The sequence below is a fragment of the Artemia sp. Qi Xiang Cuo genome, chromosome 5 (genome assembly GCF_049724085.1).
Source record: "Artemia sp. Qi Xiang Cuo chromosome 5, ASM4972408v1, whole genome shotgun sequence".
NCBI lineage: Eukaryota > Metazoa > Arthropoda > Branchiopoda > Anostraca > Artemiidae > Artemia > Artemia sp. Qi Xiang Cuo.
Window position 1 is genome coordinate 73,671,647 of NC_142798.1, and position 25,292 is coordinate 73,696,938.

Below are 25,292 nucleotides of genomic sequence, written 5' to 3' on the forward strand. Positions count from 1 at the left end.
TTCAATTACATATTTTTACTATGTAATTGTCTATGTCTTGGGTTTTTCTCCAATTAGCCATGGCATGACTGTCCACCAAGTTGATTTTATTCAATTACCAATTGGGCAATGTTCCGTATTGCCCTGAGATGTTCCTGAGATTTTGCGCAGGCACCATATTGACAATCTGGATGTTCATAGTCTGTTGTTTAGGTTTACAGTCCCCTTAACAATCCCTTAAAGTTTCAACCTTTGGCAATTGAGATATTGCAGATCTGTCCTTCTGACGACCTGAATACACACAGTGCCCTTTTAATTAGATCAACACCCTTCAACATGCACTAAAAAAAAAAAAAAAAACTTGATGCCCTTAACCACTCCTTAGATACTGTAAATACTCCCTTTTGGTAACCTTGATACACATGTTATCTTTTGACTTAAGTTTAACGTCCCATGAAAGTTTCACCTTAATACTCTTAACATTTTTGTAGGCCCAAGATCAAAGATACGTTCTTTCCCAATAACTAATCCTAGGTTTAATCAACTGGTATAACATAACTTACAGCCCTTACCCAAGGGGCTGTAGGGGTAACGTCGTACCCAAAGGTGTCGTTATTGAACTTTTCAGTTTTTTTTTTATTTATAATAGCTATCTCTATCGCTCTTTTCTTAGGCAGAACTGTTGTGCTGCCAAAATATTACTGTCGAAAATCAAATCGAACGACCAACCGATGAGTATCATTTCACCGATTAAAAGCAAACTGGGTTAATACAATCCAGAAAATGTCACACCATTTTTGTTCACGATTAGCAAAAAAGCTCCGAACCAGATAAGCGCGGGCAGCACAAAAACCTTCGAGCGAATACTCTCTAAAAAAGCAAACTCAAAACCATCTTTACTATAATAACTTAAACCAAGAGATATTATTTATTAAAACAATAAAATTAGCGTATAAAATGGAAAAAGAATTTCGAAAAAACACGATATGTAGAGCTTTTTATTAATGAGACAGAACATATACAAAGTATTATTTTTTGCAATTAAGCAATCGGAGACCTTTCCAAAGCCTCGTCTCGACTTGTAAGAGATGTTAAAACCGCTTATAATCAAGTAGTCATGTCTTATGGCTATATATGGGTACAGTGACCCTTACCCTGAAATTGTCTTCCTAAACTTATAAAATGGCTAATACGGTTCGATAGTGAACAATGGTATAGACAAATAGAATTTTTCCAAACCGCTTAATATAGCAGAGCTATATGGCCAATTCAGACATCACTTCAAGTGTCGGGTCATTTTTATCGCTTCATGTAGGTTCCCTTCCTAACATTTACGATGACCTATAGCCAGTCAATTTGTTTTTCTTTTATGAACAAACTGGTCTCAAAAATTAAAAAAGTTACATTTCCATATAGCATGAACAAAGCAAAAATGAACATTGCCACGTAGTTGCAAAATAGGTGACTGCTAAAAACCGCTTTAAATCAAGTAGTCGGGTCTTATGGCTAAATATGGATATAGTATCTCTTGCCTGAAATTGTCTCCCTAAACTTAGAAAATGACTAATGTGGTTCGATAGAGATCAATGGTATAACCAAATAGATTTAGATGGGCATGACCTCCGCAGACTAAAAGCTGAGTTGGAAGTTGAACAAAATTAAGAGGAATAAAGCTTCTAGTGGGGATGAAGACGAATCGTAGAGGTTATCAAACCGTTTAGATATAACAATGCTACAACTCATTGAAGTACAAACATTCATCGACAACGTTGAAGATGGAGAAAAAGATTCAGTAAGTAACGAAATAGACCTCGAAGTGTTGATCTCTTTGGCTGATTTATTACTGGAACACTTAAAAGACGTTTAGTGGGGGTGAGTGTTAATCTCTTGGCAGGCGTACCTACTCCTCTCTCTACAAGTTTATCCACAGTGGATCCTATGACACACACGTTCGCCCTTTCACCTCTCAACATACTCATTTGAGCATCCCCAGGGAAATGAAATTCTGACACTATATCAGAAGAACACGAAGAAAATGTGTTTCCTGAAAAGGATTTCTCACGAATGTAAGGGGTTTCACACGAACGTAAAGAGGTTTCCAGTGGGTTTTTTATTGGGTAAGATTGGAGGACTCTCTTGAAGTGCCTCGTTGATTTGTGCAGGAGACACCCCTCTGTAAAATGTCTCATTGGATGACGCTATGGTTTCGTCGATATTAATCACCGGTTCAGCTTGTGGGGCTAGCGGCCCTTCCGGCAAATGAGGCAGAGTAAAATCTGTGAGCGTTCTCGACGACAAAGGTGAAGTGCAGAGGTTCAAGGAGGTTGCCCATACTTCTGACTGATACTCCTCTTCAATGAACTTCCAATATTTATACACACCAGTCATTTCTGTGGGACAGGTCCAAATTGGACCGTTATTGGAGACAAATTCCTGTAATGAAGCTTCATCAAGACTTTTCTCTAAATGCTCTTTTATTATGATTCTGGTTTTTTCAAGTGGTTTGTTGTGTTTTGTAGGCATATTTCTTTGCATGCTAGTAAAATTACACTGTGTGTAGGCCTAGCTACATCCTGATTAAGCCTAAGTTCAGTTAACCTACTAAAATCAATGTTTTGGGAATTGCACAGGGAAATGCCATTTTTCCTAAACACATTTGTACATATCTCTGGAGCCTAAAGATATATAGAAGATGTCGACAAAAAAGTCGTCTTCTTTACCAGTTTCGGAGGACAATTGATGATTTCAATTCTATTGCCATTTTCATCCACGTGTCCTTTCGTCCAGAGGCCTACGTGCCTCTTCCGAATGCATTTAAGCGGCTTAAATATACCTACATCTAAGGGCTGCAAAATGTGAGCAGCATTTGGTAATATACACACTAACCTAATATTTTTTTTCCTAGCAAATTCTGATGACTTCAAGGATGTGACTACTGTGGTTATCCATAGTCAAAACAAAATTTACGTAACCCTCTTGAACTAACCATGGATGAAATATTTCTTCCATCCATTTGAGAAACAAATTCTGTGTCATCCATCCTGAATCGCAATTCATGGCTTTATATCTACTGGAACCGTTTCAATGAAACTTTTGTTTGGCCTAGTACTCTTGTAAACTACTAGCGGGGGGGGGGGGGGGCGGGGAGGGTATACCCACCTTTGGCACTAACAAATGCCAACACGGTTAATCCATCTTTTTCTTTCACAGACCTTTTTAAAACATTTTTACATCCTTTTTCTGCTAGAACACACAAAGGTGGATCGTACCTGATCATCGTCTCGTCGCAGTTAAACCATAAGGCAGCATTTGTAAAGTCTTCATCAGTCATTCCTTCATCTGTTTGAAGTCGATCTTTTTGAACAGTGAAGTAATTTAGAATCCTGCCTTCTGTCAAGGTCGCCCTATCACCATCTGTCGGTCGCAGTACGTACTACCAAGTCAGTGTGTCATTTTAAAAAAGTGGTCATTAACCTCTCACCTGGTATGCCATCACTAAGAAAATTTATCAGCAACGACCTGTATCTTCGCTACCTGAGCCAAATCGCTTCTTAGTTACTGGAAACCCGGCTTTCTGCATATTCTTCACCCAGTTTACAGAGGTTTCCAATGGGATTTTTATTGGGTGACATTGAAAGACTCTCTTGAAGTGCCTCATTTATTTGTGCAGGAGACATCCCTCTGTAAAACGTCTCATTGGATGACCCAGTGGTTTCGTCGATATCAATCAACGGTTCAGCTTGTGGGGCTAGCGGCCCTTCCGGCAAATGAGGCAGGTTAAAATCTGTGAGTGTTCTCGACGAAAAGGTGTAGAAGTAGAGGTGCAAGGAGGTTGCCCGTACTTCTGACTGATATTCCTCTTCAGTGGACCTCCAATATTTATACAGACCTGTCATTTCTTTAGCACCGGTCCAAATTGGTCAGTCATTGGAGACAAAGTCCCGCAATGTAGCTTGCTCAATGCTTGCCTCCAAATGTTCTTTTAATATTTCGATTTTGGTTTGTTCAAGTGGTTGGCCTATAATTATTGGAACCTGGTTGCTATTTGTTGTGTTTTGTAGGCCTATTTTTGCGCATTCTGGCAAAATTCCACTCTCTGTAGGGCTACCTACATCCTTATTAGGCTGAAGGTCAGTTAACTTACTAAAATCTATGTTTTGGAATTCCAGGAAAAAATTCCACTTTTCCTAAACGTAATTTTACGTATCTCTGGGGTCATTGTCTTCCTAAAATTATATACGGAAGAGGTTGACCAAAATACATGTTCTTCACCTCTTTCGGAGGACCAATAGTGATACATGCTGATTCGCTATGGAGAGCTTTTATGCCTACTAGAACCGCGTCAAGGAAATTTTTGTTTGTCTTAGCACCCTTGTACACAGCTAGTGGGGGAGGGTATTCATCTTTAGGATTAACCCATCCTTTTCATTCACACATCTTTTAAACATGTTTTTAGATCCCCTCTGTGCTAAAACAGGCACTGGTGTATCGTACCTAATCAGTATCGTCGCAATAAAACCATAATGCAGGGTTTCTAAAGTCATCATCAGCAGGTCCTTCGTCTGTTTGAAGTCCCTCTTGTTTAGCAGTGAAATTATTTAGAATAGTCTGTTTTGTCAAGATCACCCTACCCGGTGGCGGATCCAGGGGGGCGACCCTTTAACGTAGTCTAAGTAGTGTAATTTACTTAATTAACGCAAGTTTCCATTAACTAAACTTACTCCTAACGCAACTTTATCGGATCAACCTATTTTGCCCCCCCCCCAATAAAGAAATCCTGGATCCGCCCCTGGCCCTACCCCCGTGTGTTGGTTCCGCAACACAAACTGTCAGGTCAATATGCCGTTTTAAAAAATAGCTCATGAACCTTTCCCGTGGTATCACAGAGGACATAGAAAATTTATCGGAAACACCCTGTGTCTTTGCAACCTTTCCCGAGGTGCTTCTTTCCTCGTCGCAGTGCCTTTAGTTCTCGGAACCCTTTTTTTGGATCATAGGAAGAAACATACTTCGTACCGTTCTAGGATTCAGAATTGCAATTCTTAGCAAAGCAAGAGCTTGAAATCGCAAAAAAAACGATAAAAGCGAAAACGAAAATAATCCCGTTGATTTTCACACTCATATACATAAAATCGTCTCAAGTCCACGAAAATTTCGCAACTATTATGTCTGATTTCTAAGAATGACTGCAAGGGCGTTTACTTCTAACAGATCAGGTTCAATCGCCCTTTGAAGAAATGACTAAGCAACAATCTGCCTATTTTTAGTGAGATCTTTTACGTTTGTTATGAGCTATACGGTTTTTCGTTGCTTTAATCCAGGACCATTTTGGCTATTCTGAACATATGAATGGCCAAGGGGACTGAACCTGAAACAAAATACAAGAATCAGAACTAATATTGGTTAACTAAGATTATAGTTGAAAAATAGGTTGTTATCAGTGTTCAAATGTTCTTTCAATATAATTAAGAAGACCGTCATGAAGCAAGTCATCATACAGCCAGACATTTGTGTGTATATGAGAGCAAGAGAGAAGTAGGAAGAGAGTGAGAATGTCCGAAATCTGGTTACTGTCGGCATTCACTTGTGAATGTCCGAAATTCCCTTTTCTCTGCTTGGATTCAATTAGCTTTGCTAATCAGCTTTTTCAGTCTTATACAAGCTTTGATGGTAAAAGTTAAAGTTAGGTTAAATTAGAATATAAATCTCAGAAATGGGTTAAAACCTAACCAAGTCTGTCACCATCAAACCTTGCAAAAAACTGAAAAGTTGACAGGCAAAATGAATAAATCAAAGGGAAAAAAGAAATTCATGACATTCATGGTACCATATATATATATTATTTATTTCTACCTACACTATATAATAGTAAAACACTTGAAAAACAAATACAAATCAAAATAGAAAACATTTAATATGAAGTAAAAAATAAATATAGGAAAAAACATTAGAGGAGGAAGAAAGAGAAGACAAAAAAGGAACTCCCACCTGATAAAGCCTAATTATATGGTGATAAGGGGGAAAAACGGACGCAAGCAGTGACACTTTATGCCTCTCTTGCGCCCGGGGCAAAATGTTGATTAGTGCCACCTCAAAATTATGTGTTAATTATTTTTTAGTTTATTAAATTAATAATTTTAATTATTATTATTAATTATTTCTAATTTTTAAAATTATTTTAATTTTATCAATCAATTATTTATTTATCAATTATTTTCATTTAGTAACTGCGACCTAAACTTTATTTTCATAAAAATAAAATTTCAAGAAGTAAAAATGATTATAAGCGTTATGGTTATTTATTTGAAATTTTGCATCCGGGACAAGTGCCCCCCTCAATCCCTCCCCTAAAACCACCTCTCGACGCAAGCTGTTTCTGAGTTTTCTGATCAGTAATTCAAGTTTAACTGTCATATCATGAACAAGCAATTTTCCAAAAAGAACCTGTTTTTTTTTTATCCAAGACGAAAGAAAAAAACATTTCCACAGATTTTTTGATCCCTTGACAGAAACTAGGCTGACTGGAAATTATATCTCGTGTTTTTCCTGTTGCTAGGTTCAAAACCCAATACTGAAAGTTAAATTCAACCGAATTCATAATAGAAAAAAAGAAAAAAAAGAAAAAAAAACTCATGGTTATCATTAGTAAAAAATTTCAAGCTTAATCATAGCAAGGAAAGTCTTTTGTAAAAAGTTTCTGGGATGACATCACACACGGGAAATATCTGGAACCTAGCAAAGAGCAAATCACTATTGCGTAAAAAAAGTTAAAATTTTATGATGTGGATTGGGGTGTACGTTTGGTGCGAGGAAGAGAAAAACATGACAACTAATACCAACAACAAACCAAATCTTTTCACAAGACCTTTCCCCGTCCCATTCCAGCTTATTGGTAGCCTTCAACATTTTACAAAAGATAAAACGGACACCCCTGGATGCGGCCTTGCTGCCGATTCTTCCTTTGAAAAAAGCTTAGCAAACAAATTTCATCATCTTATTAAATTATCAAATACGATCTTTAGGTGTATCAACGACGTTTCCTGATTTTAACATCAGAAAATTATCTAACATGTTTTTTTTTGTATTTAGGGAGCTCAAGCTTATGCTGTGTAAAATTCGAGAACACAACGGTTTTTTCGTTAGTTTCTCCGTTATTTTAGAAATAAATTTGGGCTATAGATTTGCAAATTGGGGGGGGGGGGGGGCTAAGTAATAGCGGGACAGAATATACGGTAAATACATAATTTGGGCTATATATTTGCACATAAGAGGGAGGAGGGGAATATTTGAATAGTTTGAAGTCAGAAAACAATTCTTTCTATGTATATGGCCACTAAAAAATTACAGAAGAATTGCGATGTATATGGAAATTTTATTAACTAAAAAAAAAAAAAAAAAAAAAAATAAAAAAAAAAAAAACAATATAAAGTAAATAATGTTTCACTTAAGTGTTTTTTCCAAGTGTTAAATGTGTTTTTTTTTCAATGACCGTTTTTCCAAGCATTAAGTACTATTATTAGGTTAACGTAGTGTTTCATTTTAGTGTTTTATGATGATCGCAGATCAAAGTTTATGTTATTTGTGCCTTTCATTTATGTTATTTTACAGTGTTCATGGCCGTAAATTTGGCTTTAAAATACATTTATCTATCTATCTAATATGCAGAATAATTGTACCAAACACATTTTGCACGCAGACCCGCTATACTTTACCCCTCCCTCCGAATGTGCAAATCTATAGCCCATATTTATTTCTAAAGTAACGAAGAAATGAACGTAAAAACCGATGTGTTGTCGAATTTTACACAGCGTAAACTCACGGAGGGGGGGGGGGGGGGGGGTAAACGCAGGCCACCTTTTATACCAGGGTACAAAAAATATGAATTCAGGGATACGGCGAAACAGTCCAGAATACCTCTTACCTTGATTACTACTGATCAGTCATCTTTTCCTATTCACATTCTAAAAAATCAATACTTCTGGTTAGTAGATAGTCAAAGGAATCGGCAAACGTAAAAAAGAATCTGTAAGAAAAACGTCACATTGTACAAAAGCCATGGAAAACAGATATCTGAAAAATAAACACAGTAATTAAATCAGGCAACGGAGATTGTCTGAATCAAATGATTTCATATCTGCGCAATTCAAAATTTTGCCCCGGGCGCAAGAGATACCAGAACCGCCACTGGATATCATTTGGTACAAAAACATCAAAAAGTGTGTATGCATTTTTATTACGTTTTTACAAGTAGGACAAACATTTGGAGGAGAGGGGGTCAATCCCCCTCTCCTCCAAATGGGGAGGTTTTGTTCTTGGGAGAGGGGTGAGGGTGTATATTTGATATTGGGTCTACAAAAAGGCTAAGGGTAACAAGATAAAATTTTCATGTTATGTTAAGCGAATTTAAAAGATAGCATATGCATCTAGGTTATCAAAGGGGCGTATCTACAATATCTAAGGAGTGGCTAAGTGTATCAAGTTGTATTTTTCAGTGCATGTTGATGGGGTGTTGAACTAAATCAAAGGGCAGTATATGTATTGAGGTTTTTAGAAGGACATATCTGCAACATCTCAGAAATTACCAAAGGTTGAAACTTTCAGGGATGACTGTGGGGGCTGTAAAGCTAAACAGACAATATGGGTATCCAGATTATCAATAGGAACCCCGCGCAGAATCTCAAGGGTTGTTGAACCCTTGATAAAACACTGTGTGCAGCCGAGCTGCAGAAAAACTATCTGCAATCTCAGAAACAACTTTTGGTGTTGACTTGAAGCTTTCGGGGACATTTTGAACAAATTCACGACACCATGTGCATTCATGTTGTCAAAACCTGTATCTGCAATTTCCCAGGAGCGGTTAAGGGAGTTGAGTAAAAACTTTCCAAGAATCTCAGGGTGGGAGGGGGAAGGGTGTTTAAATATTTAAAAGACATCATACGCATAGTTGAAAAATAGGTTAGTATCATTGTTGAAATGTTCATTCAATATACTTAAGAAGACCGTTATGAAGCAAGTCATCATACAGCCTGACATTTGTGTGTATATTAGAGTAACAGAGAGAGGTAGGAAGAGAATGAGAATATATATAATTTATTTTTTACCTGCACTGTATAATAGTAAAAAAAAGTGGAGTAACACAAAAACATTAAACAAACAAATACAAATTGAAATAGAAAGCATTTGAAGAATAGCAAGTAAAAAATGAAAATAAAAAGGAGAAAAAAACAGTAGAAGAGGAAGACAAAAAAAGAAACTAACACCTGAAAGAACCTAATTAGGCGGTGACGTGGGGAAATACGGACGCATTCAGTGGTGGTTCTGCCTTCTCTTGCGCCCTGGGCAAGATCTTGATTAATACCCCTCTCCCACTGTCTCCCACAAATCTTCAGGCCATAATTTTAACAAAATTTTCATCAGTTAACAAAATTATTCTCAATTTATAATTTTTTAATTTATTATTATTTTTTATATTTTTAATTATTTAATTATTATTAATTTATTACTTATAATTTATCATCAGTATATTATTTAATAATTTATTTATTATTTTCATCTATTAACTGCGCCCTCTACTTTTTTTCATAAAAATACTATTTCAAAAATTACAAAATGATTATAAAGATAAGATTATTAATTTGAAATTTACCCTAGAATTTCTGCGCCCAGGACAAGTTCCCCCTCTGCCTCTCCTCTAAAACCTTCTCTGGACGCAAGCTGCGTTTGAGTTTTCTGAGCAGTACTTAAAGTTTAACTGCAATATCCTGAACAAGATTTTTTTTAATAAGAACCTGTTTCTTATTTTTATCCAAGGTGGAAGAAAAAACATTGGTACTTGTTAATTATTCAAAACGCACTCAAAAATTTCGCTCTGTAAGATCTATAAAAAACCTGGTTTGCCTCTGCAATCAGTTACGATGTGCTTATTTTGAGTGAGAAAAACTACGATAAAATTATATATAGAAAACTGCGATAAAATTAGAGTGAGAAAACTACGATTTAATTAGATATATTCTAATTAAATATTTAATATACAGGTTGTTAGGGGTTAGGTATTTAATTTGAAGCATTTTGGGCGGCTTGTTTCCAATAATTTTGTAAATAAAGCATTAAATTTTCATCATATTTTGGTATACTTAACCTAATTTCACTCCTTGGATGTGTTCTGAATAATTAACAAGTACCAAAACATTTACGAAATCTAAAATAATTAAATACGGATTCTTTGTAATATAGAAATGAAAGATTTTCAGATTTACAAATTATTCTGATCCCTAGACAGACAGAAACTTTGAAACCCAATTCTGGTAGTTAATATTTACCCGACTCATCCGAAAAAAAAAAAAAAAAAAAAAAATAAGACTTACATGCACTAACATCGAAAAAACACTAGATATATTGGTGAAAAACGGAGTAAAATAAAATGTTCTCGAATCTTTCAAGATGGAGAGCAAAAAAAGGTTAAACTTTTAGGATGAGGAGCGGGAGGGGGACTGTACTTATTTAATCGTTTGCGTAAGAGAAAAGCATAATATTGTCCAATACTAATACTAGAAGGCAACTAACCTGCATCAAACAGTAGGAGTAGGAATGAATCTGGCTTTATGCCAAAATCTAATTTTTTGTGAAAAACTTCAAGCCAAGTAAGTAAATAAGTATGACGGCACTAGACCCTTAAGGTCCAAACCAGCGGTGCTGATCTCCGTTTCGTAGCCCTTCAGCCAGGAAGTGCAATGGGGGCCTGGGGGCCAGCCATCCTGTGCTTTCGCACACCCTTCCTGCTTACCTTCCACAGATTTCTCCAAGTACCCATTTAGAGCTGGGTCGACTCTGGCTAAGCTTACTGAGTCACACCACTGACCCGCGTCCCAAACCGAAATAACTGGCCACGCCAAGGATCGAACCCGTGCCCCTTGAGACAAAGAATTCTCAACCCACCGCACGTCCACTTAGCCGGGACTTCAAGCCAAGGGAGCAAAAAAAAGCGCAAACATTGGTCAAGTAATGATAGTAAAAGAACATATTCTCCTACAAGGGGCAAGAAAATGAAATTCAAGATTCTATCTGAAATAACTCAGTTGGAAATGTTTCAAACGAGGCACTCGAATGCACCAACCCAAAAGACTCCATACGCAATATCGAACGGAATAATAGCCATTTCAATGATCAATATCGGCCAGAGGAAGATTTTTAATTACAATTCAACGATACAATAATTTTTATAATTGAATCCTTAAATCAATCCTTTGTAAAAGACTTGCCTAGTTTTTACACAAAATCACTTTCAACTTTTTATGTCAAAATGAGTTATAGCCTACCCCCAAACGACATTTTCATTGAAAAACACTATCTACCCTTTGAAATTATAGAAATGCCTGTTTCACACCAGGGTACAAAAACATGAATTCAGGGATACAGCGAAACAATCCAGAATACCTCTTACCTTGATTACTACTGATCAGTTTATCTTTTCCAATTGACATTCCAAAAAATGAATACTTCTGATTTGTTGATAGCCAAAGGAATCGTCGAACGTCAAAATAAAAACTGTAAGAAAAACGGTCACATTGTACAAAAGCCATGGAGAATAGATATACTAAAATATAAAAAGTATTGAAGTCAGGCAACGGAGATTTTCTGAATCAAATGATTTCATATCTGCGGGGTTGTATCATCATGATAAAATTGGTCGATTGGAAAGACAAGGTCGATTGGCATGAGCCAAACTCATGCCAAGATTTACGCATAGACCCAATAGGCCCGGGCCTAAAGGCGCACAATACAGTGGGGCAAAAAAAAAAAAAAAAAAAAAAAAAAAAAAAAAAAAAAAAAAAACTGAGCGGTTTTTTCCCAAACAAAAACTGGACTGATGGAATTTACCGTCAAAATGGCTGCTCCACTGCCTATTCACAGAAAAGTAATTTCATAGGATTTCCGTAGCCCAAGTGTCAAATATCTCAGAAGAATGGCAGCTGAGAGCTCGGTATCATCTCTCTCTTGCATAACTTCTGTTCAGGGTTTCCACTATCCCCAAATTTTCGGAGAATTCCCCGTCCTGTGTCTCCCCGAAAAATTGCTTGGGCCTAGGGGGTCAAAAATTTAAAACTGGCCCTGGTCAGACTGTACATCAAGGTGGAGTGGCAACCATTCCTTTATAATCTACCCTAAAACTTGTTTGAAAGGTGCCTGAAAGGAGTTGTGAAAAGACCGTTTTAGTACTTGTGGTGCCACGTTGGGTAGATCTCTATTGGGAATACGAAGCATTGGGTTCGACCCAAATTCATACTTGACTTGTAAAAGCAGACAAGACCAAATATTTTCTAATATACAAAACAAAGTCATGCAAGCAAGTTGAATGGTTTATTGGGCACTTGACCCCAATTGACAAATCTTTAGCCAATAAAAAAGAAGAAAATACGTATATAGAATACATGTAAGTTCGCATTGTTTAAGCCAGTAAACATCACTGAAAAAGGGTACGGGCAACTTCTAAAGTGCAAACCGGCATGTTTTGAAAAAAGTAACGCCATCTAGTGTTTGCTGATTCTTGGAATTTTTTCAAGTATCTTAATTTTGTTTAATCAGAGACTAATATTAAAATATTTAATTTGAAGTATACTGACACCAACCTAAATTCAACTCTCACACGTAAATATTTCAATCCAAATTTGTTGTGCCCAGATCTTTCTTCATGAGAATAACATATTGCGAAACTTATCGAGCTCTGAAATTTTTTCATCAACATAATGCCAATTCTGGCAATCCTGTTTCAAGGCAAAAAACAAATTCTCTGCCACACTAGAGCGAAAACGAATCAAATTTTGTCTGTTTCAAGACCAAGAAACAATGCAGTCATACATCGAATGGTTCATACAAATGCTTTTCAAACATAACCTACTGTTTCCTCTTTCAAAGTTTAATATCTTTCAGGAGAAATCATTTGGAAATTTCGATGTTACCCTTTTTGGCCCAGACCTACCCGTTGAGAAATTTTGAATTACGTTCAGGAGAATCTTTCAAGCATATTTTGCTTTATTAGGTTGATACTTGATTAAGCCTTTAAAACTTGTTTTACTTAATTCAAATGCTTATTGAACTCTAGAAGATTTTCATTATGATAGGGTCTTTAGCAAAACTACTTTTTCAGATCAAGTCTAATTCTTTTACATAGCAATTACTAACGGAGGAAAACCTTCCAGGGCTTCTGTTCCCACCATGACGAATCCGACAATTTTTTTTTCATTAATAAATTAAATTTGCTCATGAAAAAATTAATCTATTATTTAATTCAATTTGCTTTATGGGAATAAAGGTGATTGGTAATCACCTTAAACTAAGTTTCAAAATTTAATATGAAACCATCAGTAGTGTGGAATTACCTTAAATTTTCACTGCTTTCATTCAAACTCCCTTTCATTCATCTTGATAAATTGATGATAAACGGGTGACATTTACGATATTAAACCTGAAAAAGAATAGTACGATCAGAGCTAATTTAGACTGACAGAGATTTTATGATTGATTATAGGCTATCAGTGTTCAAATATTCATCAATATGGTTAAGAAGACCGTCATGAAGCAAAGTCATCATATAGATACAGATCGAGGGAAGCAAAACAGAGTAGGAAGGGGAATAGAGAGAAAGAAAATAAATAGCAAAGTAGGAGATAAGATAAAAGCTTCGAATTCCAAAGTTAGAGATACAGAAAATAAGAAGTTCATCCCACAAGGATTACAAACGAAACGAACTAAAAAGAAAAAAAGAAACTAAAGATTTATCTTAGTAGTATATAAAGGTTGACCCTCCGCTATTTTAGTTTCACGAAAGTATTATCTACAAAAATCATAGCATGAATTACTATTTTTGAAGGAACAGAACTAAAGCTGGTACTGATGTACTGCAGATGATTCGGGCATCATTAACAGAGTAAGAAAGGGCAGTTTGTATCCAAATAGAGATACAGATGTAAAGAGGAAAAGAAAACAGAACAGGAAGGGGGGGTAGAATGGACATAAGTAAAAAGCAAACCATGAGAAATGTTAAGAGCTACAAATCTGAACTTAGTGTCTCTTTTAATGTATACGCATGCATGTCTCGCTCTTTTTTTTATGTATATTTGCTTTTTCCCCCCTTTCTTTTTTATGTCTGTTCTAATTCTTTTTATGATTCGTAGTTGTGTCAGTTTAGTTTTAAAAGGTTCTATATTTTTAACTTTTTAGTTTAATTTATAGATTTTTAGTTATTTAATTTTAAATTATTTTTCATAATGATTTTTCTATTTTGTTGTTGTTTTTTGCATTTTTGCCAGTTTTAGAGCAACCATTTATAATGTCGACTCCGAAGAAATTATCATATTATGGTTGACCCGCCGTTATTTTAATTGCACAAAAATCACTCTTTTGGAAGAAATAGAACTAAAGGCGGTTCTAATATACCGCAGATAAGAACGACAATTCGGGCATCATTAATATAGTTAAATAATTTCTGAGACCACACTGGCTAATCATGATAAACAAAAAATCGCGAAGAAAGGAAACGAAGACAATTAACAGCCAGTGAAAAAAATTGAAAAATTATGCAAATATTTCGGTCAAGACCTCCGCTTGACCGTCCTCAGTGCAGAATAAAACTGATAAAAATGTAAAAACCAAACCTTAAAATAAAAGACCAAACTAAAATTGGACGACCCTTTCCTAGTAACGGTGAAAGGGTAAGAGTTACCCTTTCACCGTTACTAGGAAAGAGTCGTCCAATTTTAGTTTGGTGTTTTTATTTTAAGGTTTGGTTTTTACATTTTTATCAGTTTTGTTCTGCACTGAGGACGGTCAAGCGGAGGTCTTGACCGAAATATTTGCATAATTTTTCAATTTTTTTCACTGGCTGTTAATTGTCCTCGTTTCCTTTCTTCGCGATTTTTTGTTTATTATAGTTAAAAGGGACTTAGTTTCTTTTCATGTGGAATTGCCCAAACGGGCAATTTCAGCTAGCATTAAATAATTCTCTTAATGAAATTGTGAGCGTCAATTACCTGTGATTATACCACTGGGGAAATTCGTAAACTTTTACATTATTTACTTCCGCCACAGCTCTTTCCTCTTCTTCCTGAGAAGCACGGGACCAAGCAGGATAATAACGCATGGTATGTCGTAGCCATCAAGGCGAACAGCTTCTAGGTGGTCTTCTTGCCAGACATGAACGATCAGCATCCTCACACCCTTTCTCAACATCTTTCATTTTGTCACCAGTGTGTTCAAAGCTTAAACAAATACTGAGGTATAAGTACTTATGATTTAAATCAGGGATATCAAGGTTTCTGTGAAATTATTTTCAGACTGCCAGGGAAACCTAATTATATAATCACATTTATCATACAGCAACAGGCGTTCATCATCTATGAATCTTCCAAATTAATATAACAACAAACTAATAATCTGGCTACCAAATTGACATTTCTTTCTAACTGATAATGTGAAAATCAAAATTCTGTCCAAATCAACAATCTAAAAATCCTTCTATTTTGCGACAAATCTTGAACCAAAAGGACAAGATACTTACATCATAGGATTCATTAATCTCAAATTCATTCATTCATTATGATCAAGCATTACTTAAAGGCTTTTTTATTAGAAAATAATCTAAACCACAATTTTTAATAAATTTTCACATATTTTCCCATTTACACAAAATGCAAATTATATTCCGGATATTTCTTCGGTAGATGGATGAGGGAGGGATAGAAAAATTGTCACTTTGGATTATACCGTGAAAGCCTTATACATAGCAGTTAAAGTTGAACACATAAATGAACTTGCACACTAAGCCTTAAAGGTATAAAAACATTCAAAGGAATTTTCACATTATTGTTGATAGTAAACATTCATCCTGTAATATCCCACATAACACAATGCCCATATGTTATCAGAGACTAGGGGGGGGGGGGACTAAATGGTATTTGAAATTATTTTAAAACTGTAAAGCTATTTCAGCAGGTTGACTTGACAAAAATTGGTCCTATTCGAGAGCAACTGTTGTTTTTGGGGCAAAATTATCCCACATTCTAAGTCTTCTGAGCCTTCTTTTGACGTTTCTGTAACGTTTTATCAACGCATAGAAGTTTTGTCGCTAGGAAAGCTCGCGTAAATATAAATGCATATTTAAAAGTTAAATTTCTTGAGCCAGGCTATTATAAAATATTTGAAAATGATCTAAAAAATACTTTTATAATGCTGTCGGTGACAACTTTAATAAGCCTGTTCCTCAAGCTACTCTGTTCCAGACTGGAGAACAAGACAAATAAGGAAAATAGGACACACACAAAATTTGCCTAAAATTTTAGCATCAGTAGAAGTTTACAGAACACATTTGTTTCATACGCAACAGGGCCCAGGTTCAATCCAAAACGGGTTCTTTATTTCAATTGTCAACATTTTTTGTTTACGGGGCAGGAAACGACAGTAGAATGTTAAAAGGGTGTGAAGGGGAGAGGGTGAGGATAGTTGATAATAAATATACTAGAAAGCAACAGATCTGGCGCTAAAAGCAGAGAAACAATTATGTACCATGCAGTTTAGGCTAGCATTATTTAATCTCTTAATGTGGATGTGAGCATTGCTTACCAGTGAATATACCACCACGGATATGCAACCAAACTTTCATAAAATTCTTTGCTTCAGTCATGACTCCTACATCTTCAAAAGCACTGGCCGAGCAGAATAAAAACGTCAAAATCCAAAGTATGGGGAATGATTGCCATTAGGATAAACAGCTTCTAGGAATCTATGGGACCAAGACGGTCTTCTTGGCATATAAGAACTATCAGCATCGTCTAAAGCTCTTCGCGCCATTTTAAATATTGTCATCAGTGTGTTCAAACTTAAATAAATACAGAAATAAGTTCACCTATCAATTAAATCAAGGATTGCAAGTTTCTGTGAAATTAATATCAGACTGCCAGGGAAACCTAAATGTATAATCACATATATTATATCATACAGCAACAGGCGTTCATCAGACGTAAATCTAGAAGTAGTAAGGACATTAAATGAAAACATTTACGCCCCCTGGCTCCATCTTAGGTCTATTCATTCCTGAAAACCAAAACTTGTTTATTATTTTTATTTTGGTTGTTATATAACTATCAACATATTTTCGTCCCTTACGTTTTCCTCTTTATTGCCGCACTGAATCGCGAAGAGAAACAGGTGGAAACTTTTCCTGTTTACACAAAAAATTAAACGAAGTTTTTTATGACCAAATTTACGTGCATTATAGGGTCACTTATTTGAACAATCAATTGACTGATATAACCATTTCCTATTGAACAAATAAAGACTACTGAGAATATGTCAAAATTAAGTTTGAAAAATAATGTTTTTTGTATCAGAATATAAAAGATACCATTGATATTTCAATAGTCTACTAAAGAGATAAATAAAACAAAATGGGATAGCCTATTTAGTCTTTCTGAATATTTTCTGTAGTTCTCGTACATTGTAACAGCCATCAGAACAGTGAAAATGTTTTGATTTTTTGCTTAACTTATCGCAAATTTTATTTTTAAACTTGACATCTGATCACAGTCTGCAAAGTCACTAAACTGCATATTTGCATCAAAAATTAACTTCCCGGGTTTTCATAATTTTCAAAAATATAAGTGGTTGTGTATTAGTTAACTAACAAGTCTACTTTTTTCGTCTTTTTATTTTTATTTATTCATTTGCCAAAAGGGAACTCGGAAAGTTCACAATGCTTGCAAATAGAACGAGAGGTTTGGCAGAAAATTTCAAGTTGCTATAACATGAGCCGTACAAGAAATTAGGAATAGACCACCAGGTTCAGGAAGGTGAGGCCTAAAACAGTCAAACAAGGAAGTAGGCCGAAATCATCTAGGGCACTAGGCTAAAAAGAAATCATGCATTTTGTGACAGTTTTACACCTCTTGTTTGCTTTTACAAGAAGAAAAGTTAAAACCAGCATTACAAATTCAGCCTCTGAGTGAGCGATTTTACTAAAGAACTGCATCATTCAATCTGGGAAACTAAATGAATTATTTTTTGCAATAGGTAAGCCTTTTACCATGGAGTTTCCCACTCAGGGGCGTCACGAGCCAAAATGTTACATCTCCATTTTGAAGTCATGAACTTTAGAGTTCAAATTTCTTGCCAAAACTTCTTTGTAGATATCTAAGAACGAAGAATTCTGAACAATAGTTTCGTAATCAACTTTTTAGTGATTTAAGAATCCGTTTAAAAAAATTTTATGAGTTAACTAAGAATTACAAAAAAAGCAAAATACACTCATTAGTTAACTCGTAAAGGAATTCGAATGAAGCTTTAGTTTAGTATAAAAAAACAAAAAAACAACTGACAATCTGACTGCCAGTCCCAAATTTTATTTTCATTTAATATTTGAAAATCTAAATGTCTGGGAACTTCATAAGTGCTAAATTACAACTATCATAAAGAAAATTATAAGGTGCTGAGTATTGTAAATACAATTTTTGGCCATTTATAAGCCCGATTGGTCCTCCTGTTTTCGAAATTTAGATTTGAAATAAACAGAATGAGTAAATTCTCTCTCAATTGACATTTCAGGCCAGTAAAGCGTAGTAACAATAATTGGGTCCCAAAATTCCTAACAATAAAGCTCGTAGTTATACCCAAGATACTATTTAAAACCTTTCTTAGACCTACAGGAAAAAGGGGTGACAAATAAATTATGATATGATAATGAACTGAATTTTGAATTCAATATATCAATTTACACTTTGAATTGCTAGATAATTTCTGAAAGCTAAAAAATTTCAGCATTTGATGATCAGATCACCTCGAATCTTCTTTTATGGTAACTTCTTTCTTTTAAATCATTAACCCTATCATGGCCTGAATAAAATGAGGGTCCATATTTGTTTCAAGACGGAACTGAAAATAAACGAAAGATATTCTCCCTTTACTTTTGGGTACACATTGCAGCATGATATTTATTAATTTTATTACCCTGACCCTCCCTCCCACGGAGGGAGGGTCAGCTCCCTTGATTTTTGGAATAAAATATCGTTAATAATTTTTTTCTCGGGGAAAAGGGAGAGGGTTTGGCCAGCCAATGGAGGGGTAGGGGGGGGCCAGGGGTCAGTTCCAAAGATTTTTGGAATAAAATACCGCTAATTTTTTTTCGGGGGGGGGGGGGGGAGTATGGCCATGGAGAGGGAGGGCCAGAGATGGCATTAAAAATCATTATGAGCGTACAGACTTTTAATAAGAACCGAAATTTTATGCACAATGCTAACAGAACAGTAGCTAGATCTCAAATTGAAGTCTTTATAGTCCCTTTTCCCCTAGGGCACTAATGTTTTTAGACGTAAATTAAAAAACATTATCTTTTTTGCGTCTCCGTTCCAAAAAAATCATTAACAAAATAACATAGAACTAAAAACCACCGAAAACTTAAAATTTGAACAGACTATTAGCTTCAATACATTATTAAGGTTCATCTAAAACTCTGGGTCAGATTTAGTATGTTTTAGAGGCAATGATGTCATCATCGTTGATTTAAAAAAAATTTGAGGGGAACAGCTTGTAAGCATAGAAAACCGATCATTCCATTAACAGTACCTGGTATTCACTCATAAGACGGAAAAATAAAAAAATCAATAATTTTTGACAAAAAGTCTAAAGCTTGTTTAAGGGGAAAAAAGTATTTTGTCAAGAAAATATTCGGATCCCATCTTTCATAAAAAAAAGAAGAAGAAACTTACGGTTAATTCCACGATAAGCTCTGCTTGTTCTTCTCATTTAGGTTATGTGTTGAACTTGAATAGGATCAACAATCAAGCGGTTCACCCAAAACTCTGAAATCAGCATTCTTCTATAACTGAAGGAGGAATCCAGCAGATTTCCTTGGCCGCTTTAATTTCCACAATTTAGCCTCTATTAAGAAGAAAACTAATAAATGTCATGCTGCAATGAGTACGCAAAAGTAAAAGGAGGATATCTTCCGTTTATTTTCAGTTCCGTCTTGAAACAAATATGGACCCTCATTTTATTCAGGCCAATGTGGTATCATCATAATAACTCAAAAATACATAATTAAGCAATGAAGAAGATCAAGAAAAGTGAAACCTGTCAGACGAGAAGCATTAAGACACCGCAACGATTACTTTGGTAATAACTAACCTAAAAATTACTCAGTTTATAAAGAGAAAAATTGCCTCCCTTTTCTGCGTTTATCTATGACGTTGGCCAAATGACACACAAAAATAAATAACAACAAGACCTGTAACATTTGCTACGGTTATACTCAAATAACGTAAATACACACGTACGAAGAGAAACCCATCTCCCTTTTAGTCGAATTCTTTAACCATCTGGAAGCGCGTTTGAATCTAATGCCCGGTTTCCCCCTAGAAATGTAACTTGAATCCAAAACATATTACTCTCAGTACCTTACTTTTTACCGACGGAAATGGAAGTCTAAACGTCAGCCTCCAACCCGTGACTCCAAGATCAGTAGTGCTTCTCTACCATTTACACTAGTCAGAATCATTAGTTGATTTTTATCAAATTTGATGCATTCATATACACAAGTAAACAGGTTCCCTATATACAGGTTTAACTCGGGTTACGGAAAATCAACAATAAAATAGACAAACCAGGCCATTTTCTGGACAAAACTAAGTTACAGGGTACTTTCAAACATAATTCATCATTATCGGGCTTAAAGACTGTATATGTCATTTCGAAATTTCTGTGATAATGGTCAAAAATTGTTTGCAAAGCTATTCGAGAAGGGGAGGGGGACCAGGGCAATGTAGGTAAGGATCATCAAAGTATGACCGAAAACACTGTTCTGCTGCACACCCCCTCTGATAGTTAATTCAAATAGCCGTGGTATTAGTTGCAATGCAAGCTAACATTCAATTGGATGTTGTTTGATTTTAACGAAGAGTTAGAAAAACTGCCATTTTCAAGTCAACACAATGGTTCAAAAAATACAGCTTTGTTTCATTTCACTACTAAAACCTTACCATTTGTAATCTGCTCTTAAATAAGTATCTAAATTAAATTCTTACTTTCTTTGAAAGACATTTTTTCCATAAAGAACAGAACTTTGGCTTTTAATTAGACATTCTAAAGAGAATTCACATAACAATGGGTTGTTTGTCATTTTCCCCCGTCAAATAGGCCAAGTTCCATTGGGCTTCGCTGTCTTGGAGGAGTATCTGGAATGAACCCAGGGAGTGAAATTTAAACCCTGAAAGGTGTTTTCAAGCCAATATCCCTACCTCTCTACTTTTCTACAAGTCAGAAGATGGCATGGAAGATGAATTTTTTCAATACCTAAATTTTGACAAACCTTTTTTTGTTTTTTTTTACCGAATGTTTCATTCACCAAACTCAAATACGTCCCGGGATAGCAAAAAGAATTTATATAGAGTTTAGATTATTTATTCTTTATATTTGTAGCCTGTCTTTTATATAGAATTTTTTCATTATATTACACGTCTTCTCTCAGGGCTTAAGCTTTAGCCAGAGGGGAGAAATTGTACTAGAACAAAAATTACCCAGATCTAAGGAATTCCTTGGGATTTAATCTTTGCCAGTTATTAATAAACAATAGAACTTTGCTTTAGGTAGAAATAAACCAGTCCTCTGGAATTTAAACCATAGACCAAGGTCGCACGGAGGTCCTCCGTGCAACCTTGGTCCTTCTTAGGTTTAAATGTTTCAATGTAAGACAGGCATTTTGCTATCATTGGATAGTTTAGATTCAGCTCTGTTGAATTGCCAAATTCCACTTTAAAATTCGCTTTGACATTTTTTTTTTTTTTTTTTTAAACGGGAAATGTTTCAGAAACAGACAAAATTGGAAAAATCTGTTGCCTTTAATCCAAGTTTAAATCATTCTAAAGAAAAATTTCTGGCCTGATATAAAAGATATATCTGAAACAAATGAATTTACGGAAAATAAGAACCATGTCCTTTCGGTGAAAGCCAAAGCTGTAGGCGTGTGTCATAAAGTTGCATTTTCTCAGAGAATATGATCGAGTTCATCTAATAATGTCAGTTAAACATTTTCGCTTGACAAAATACAGTATCTTCAGTTAGAACCTGGGCTTTAGGGTCAGATGAAATTGTCTAAAAATTACCTAAATAAGCAGGGATTCCATTTAAAGCGACCTGAGTAGAAGCTTCAGACAAAATGGGAACAACCAACGTCTTCCTCATAAAGCAAAGCGCTGATATAGTAAGGATTGCTACACACAGAATGTCAAGCATCTAGCAATGCAATGGTAACAACATTTACTAAGAATAGGAGCCATTTGAGCTTCTTAGAGTTACTGTACTTCTCAAATGACTGAAAGCCATATTTGTAATGAGATTGATAGACAGCCTAGAATAAAAGCAATAATAATAAATACTAACTACATGTTTACACAATATTGCCAATCTGCTCAAATTCAGCAATAAAATGCTAATCATAGCCTCAGGCTCGTTAGGTGTCCTAAGAATGATCATCATACATGCTAGATGTTTTGGACTTAAAATTAATGTTCTTTTCTTTGGCAATATTAGAGTTCAGAACCTCCATTTGGTTAGCTCCTTTTTTGGATTAGTGAATTAGCTATTCTATGAATTAGCTATGGCTTTTTTGCTTATATTTGAGAAAGGCTCTGATGGCCAAGTCCCCAGTAATAGATTTTCTTTATTATTTGACTAACTAGGAGACAAAAACTTAACTTTAGCATTTAAGCTAGGGTGATAGGATTTCTAAGCCACTTATTTTACATTTCGAAGAATGTGCTTTATTGGCTTTGGCAATCTTAAGTTCGGAAAAACACTTTCTTACAAAGCTATGACGAATGAAACAAGTATACTTAAAAAAAATAAATAATAATATATTAAACTAGAAAAAAGTGTAGGAAAGAGATACAAGAAGAGGAAAGGGAAAGAAAAGGAAAAAAACAAATAGAAAAATTAATTCTTCATTTTAGGTGCAGTTTACAAATAATTCACAAATTAATGATTTTTAACTACCAACTTTATCATTTTTTCTTCTTTTAATAGAAATACAGGTTTAATAACTATTCTGCATTATTGGTTAGGAGTCTGCAGTAATGCCTTGCTATTGCGACACTTATTTTTTAAACAAAAGGGGAGGCCCAAATTCATCAATTTCCCAAGCCATTTAGAATTGCAGTATAGAACCTCGAAATTAAGAAACAAAACTGGTACTAAATTATGCAGAGGTAAAAAAAATTTCCGGCGATACAAAACATCAACTCTGCAATATTATTAATAAACAGCCAAAAAAGAGAGTCAAAATTTACATTGACCGGAGAAGAAAAATAGATTTTTCCTTTAAGCAAAATTAGGTCTAATAATTTAAAACATGCGTAATCTTTTGTTATGAGATACTTAACTTAGTCTCATTCGATTTACTTCATTAGTTAAGTAATAAGTACATTCTGCCAGCTTTTTCTGCAATTCTTAGTTAACTCAGAACATTTTTTTTGACGAATGAATTCTTAGTTAACTAAAAAGTTGACTATAAAACTACTATTAAGAATTCTTCGTTGTTAGATATCACAGTTCATATAATTATCCAGTAAGCTTATCGCAGATCATTTCTGGTCTTCGTTCTCGGTGCGAACAAAAAGCTCCTTCCACTTCTTCGTGCAGTTATTAATAGCGGGTTTCCACTTGTTTCCGATTGTTTCGCGTCTGACTTGTCTACCCGTGAAAAGATCTGACGCCGCTTATGTTTCTACGTTCTCTGGAGCACTCGCACCCCGGTCCGGGTTTTTATAATGGGTGAGATAGGGAATGATCATACTGGATAATTATATGAACTGTGTTAGATATCTACAAAGAATTTCTGACCAAAAATATAAACTCGGCAGGTCATACTTATCCCTGTGCAAAAATATACTTCTCTTGCAAAATAGAATGATTCATTCAGGGTTTCTCCCATTGAATGATGCAGCTGTTTATTAAAGGCAGTGGTTGGATTTTTTTACGCTGCAGTTTACTTTTCTTGTAAAATGAAACAATAGATGTAAAATTTTCACAAAAACGTTGATTTTTTGTTAGTTAAGATGATTTTGGCCTACTTCAATATTTTGGCTGTTTCGGGCCCCCCTTGCTAAGGTCTGTTCCTAATATCTCGTAGGGCTTATAGCAACTTCGAATTTTCTGCCAACCTTTTCCGTTCTATTTGCAAAAGTCTGGTAAACTTTCTTAGTTGACTTAGTTCACCTTCTGGCAAATAAAAACCAAAAGTGAAAGAAGTAGACTTTTTAGTTAACTAAGTTCTTTTAAATTGAACAAGATTCTTGTAATTGCAGCAGGAAGAGGCATTTTCCGCCTCATATGGCATCTGCTTAACAACACTTTTGCATTTAATTTTAAACAAACTGATTATATCTCCTTGTTATTGTTCCTCGATAAAAATAAACGGCTGAGATTAAGAAGACTTTTTTGGATTTAATTTCAGGATTTTCGAGACTTTCATTTTCAGAGTGAGATTAATGAAATTTAAAAGCTGAGACATAACTGATTGTATCCTTGTTATTGTTGCTCGATAAAAATAAACGGCTGAGATTAAGAAGACTTTTTTGGATTTAATTTCAGGATTTTCGAGACTTTCATTTTCAGAGTGAGATTAATGAAATTTAAAAGCTGAGACATAACTGATTGTATCCTTGTTATTGTTGCTCGATAAAAATAAACGGCTGAGATTAAGAAGAGTTTTTTGGATTTAATTTCAGGATTTTCGAGACTTTCATTTTCAGAGTGAGATTAATGAAATTTAAAAGCTGAGACATAACTGATTGTATCCTTGTTATTGTTGCTCGATAAAAATAAACGGCTGAGATTAAGGACTTTTAGACTTAATTTTAGATTTTCGGACTTTCATTTTCAGAGTGAGATTAATTAAAATTAAAAACTGAGACAAAACTGAACAAACAATACCTTAATCGTATAGGATTCCTTGGAAACCCCTCAAAATGGCTTCAAGCAGAAGAGGGCCAAGAAACAGTGCTCCAATGTCAACCTCAAAACTTGAACAATACTCTAATGTAGTATAGACATATTTACTCAACGCAGATACCATTAAGCCTCAGTGAATTCACCATACTTATGAAACAATTGAACGTCACATTTGTGATCATGGTGGTGGAGGAAATCTAGGAAGTAAAAATAGGAATAAAAAATCATAGTTAGGTGTCAGTAATATAGCGACGGTCTTATCAAATTCAGTTTTCAAACGCTAATCATAGCCTAAAGCTCGTTAGGTGTCCTAAGAATGATCATCA

General features: G+C 35.1%; 1 protein-coding gene across 2 annotated transcripts in view; it reads right to left on the bottom strand.

The window, feature by feature from the left end:
* Positions 1-893: 893 nt before the first annotated feature.
* Positions 894-25,292, bottom strand: part of LOC148952502 (uncharacterized) — a 31,961-nt gene continuing 7,562 nt past the window's right edge. Inside the window, exons 4-12 of one of the 2 annotated variants that reach the window (XR_016141814.1) lie at positions 24,949-25,163; positions 22,122-22,366; positions 19,731-19,902; positions 16,594-16,849; positions 15,006-15,233; positions 13,356-13,441; positions 11,420-11,523; positions 7,901-8,049; positions 894-5,347 (exon numbers count right to left, since the gene is read on the bottom strand). Coding sequence is in view for 1 of the 2 variants with exons in the window: in XM_089089935.1 (XP_088946061.1) it covers positions 2,056-2,514 (459 nt within the window). In the remaining variant the exon portion in view is untranslated. The remainder of the gene's footprint in view (positions 5,348-7,900; positions 8,050-11,419; positions 11,524-13,355; positions 13,442-15,005; positions 15,234-16,593; positions 16,850-19,730; positions 19,903-22,121; positions 22,367-24,948; positions 25,164-25,292) is intronic. The other variant, XM_089089935.1, reaches the window with a different exon arrangement.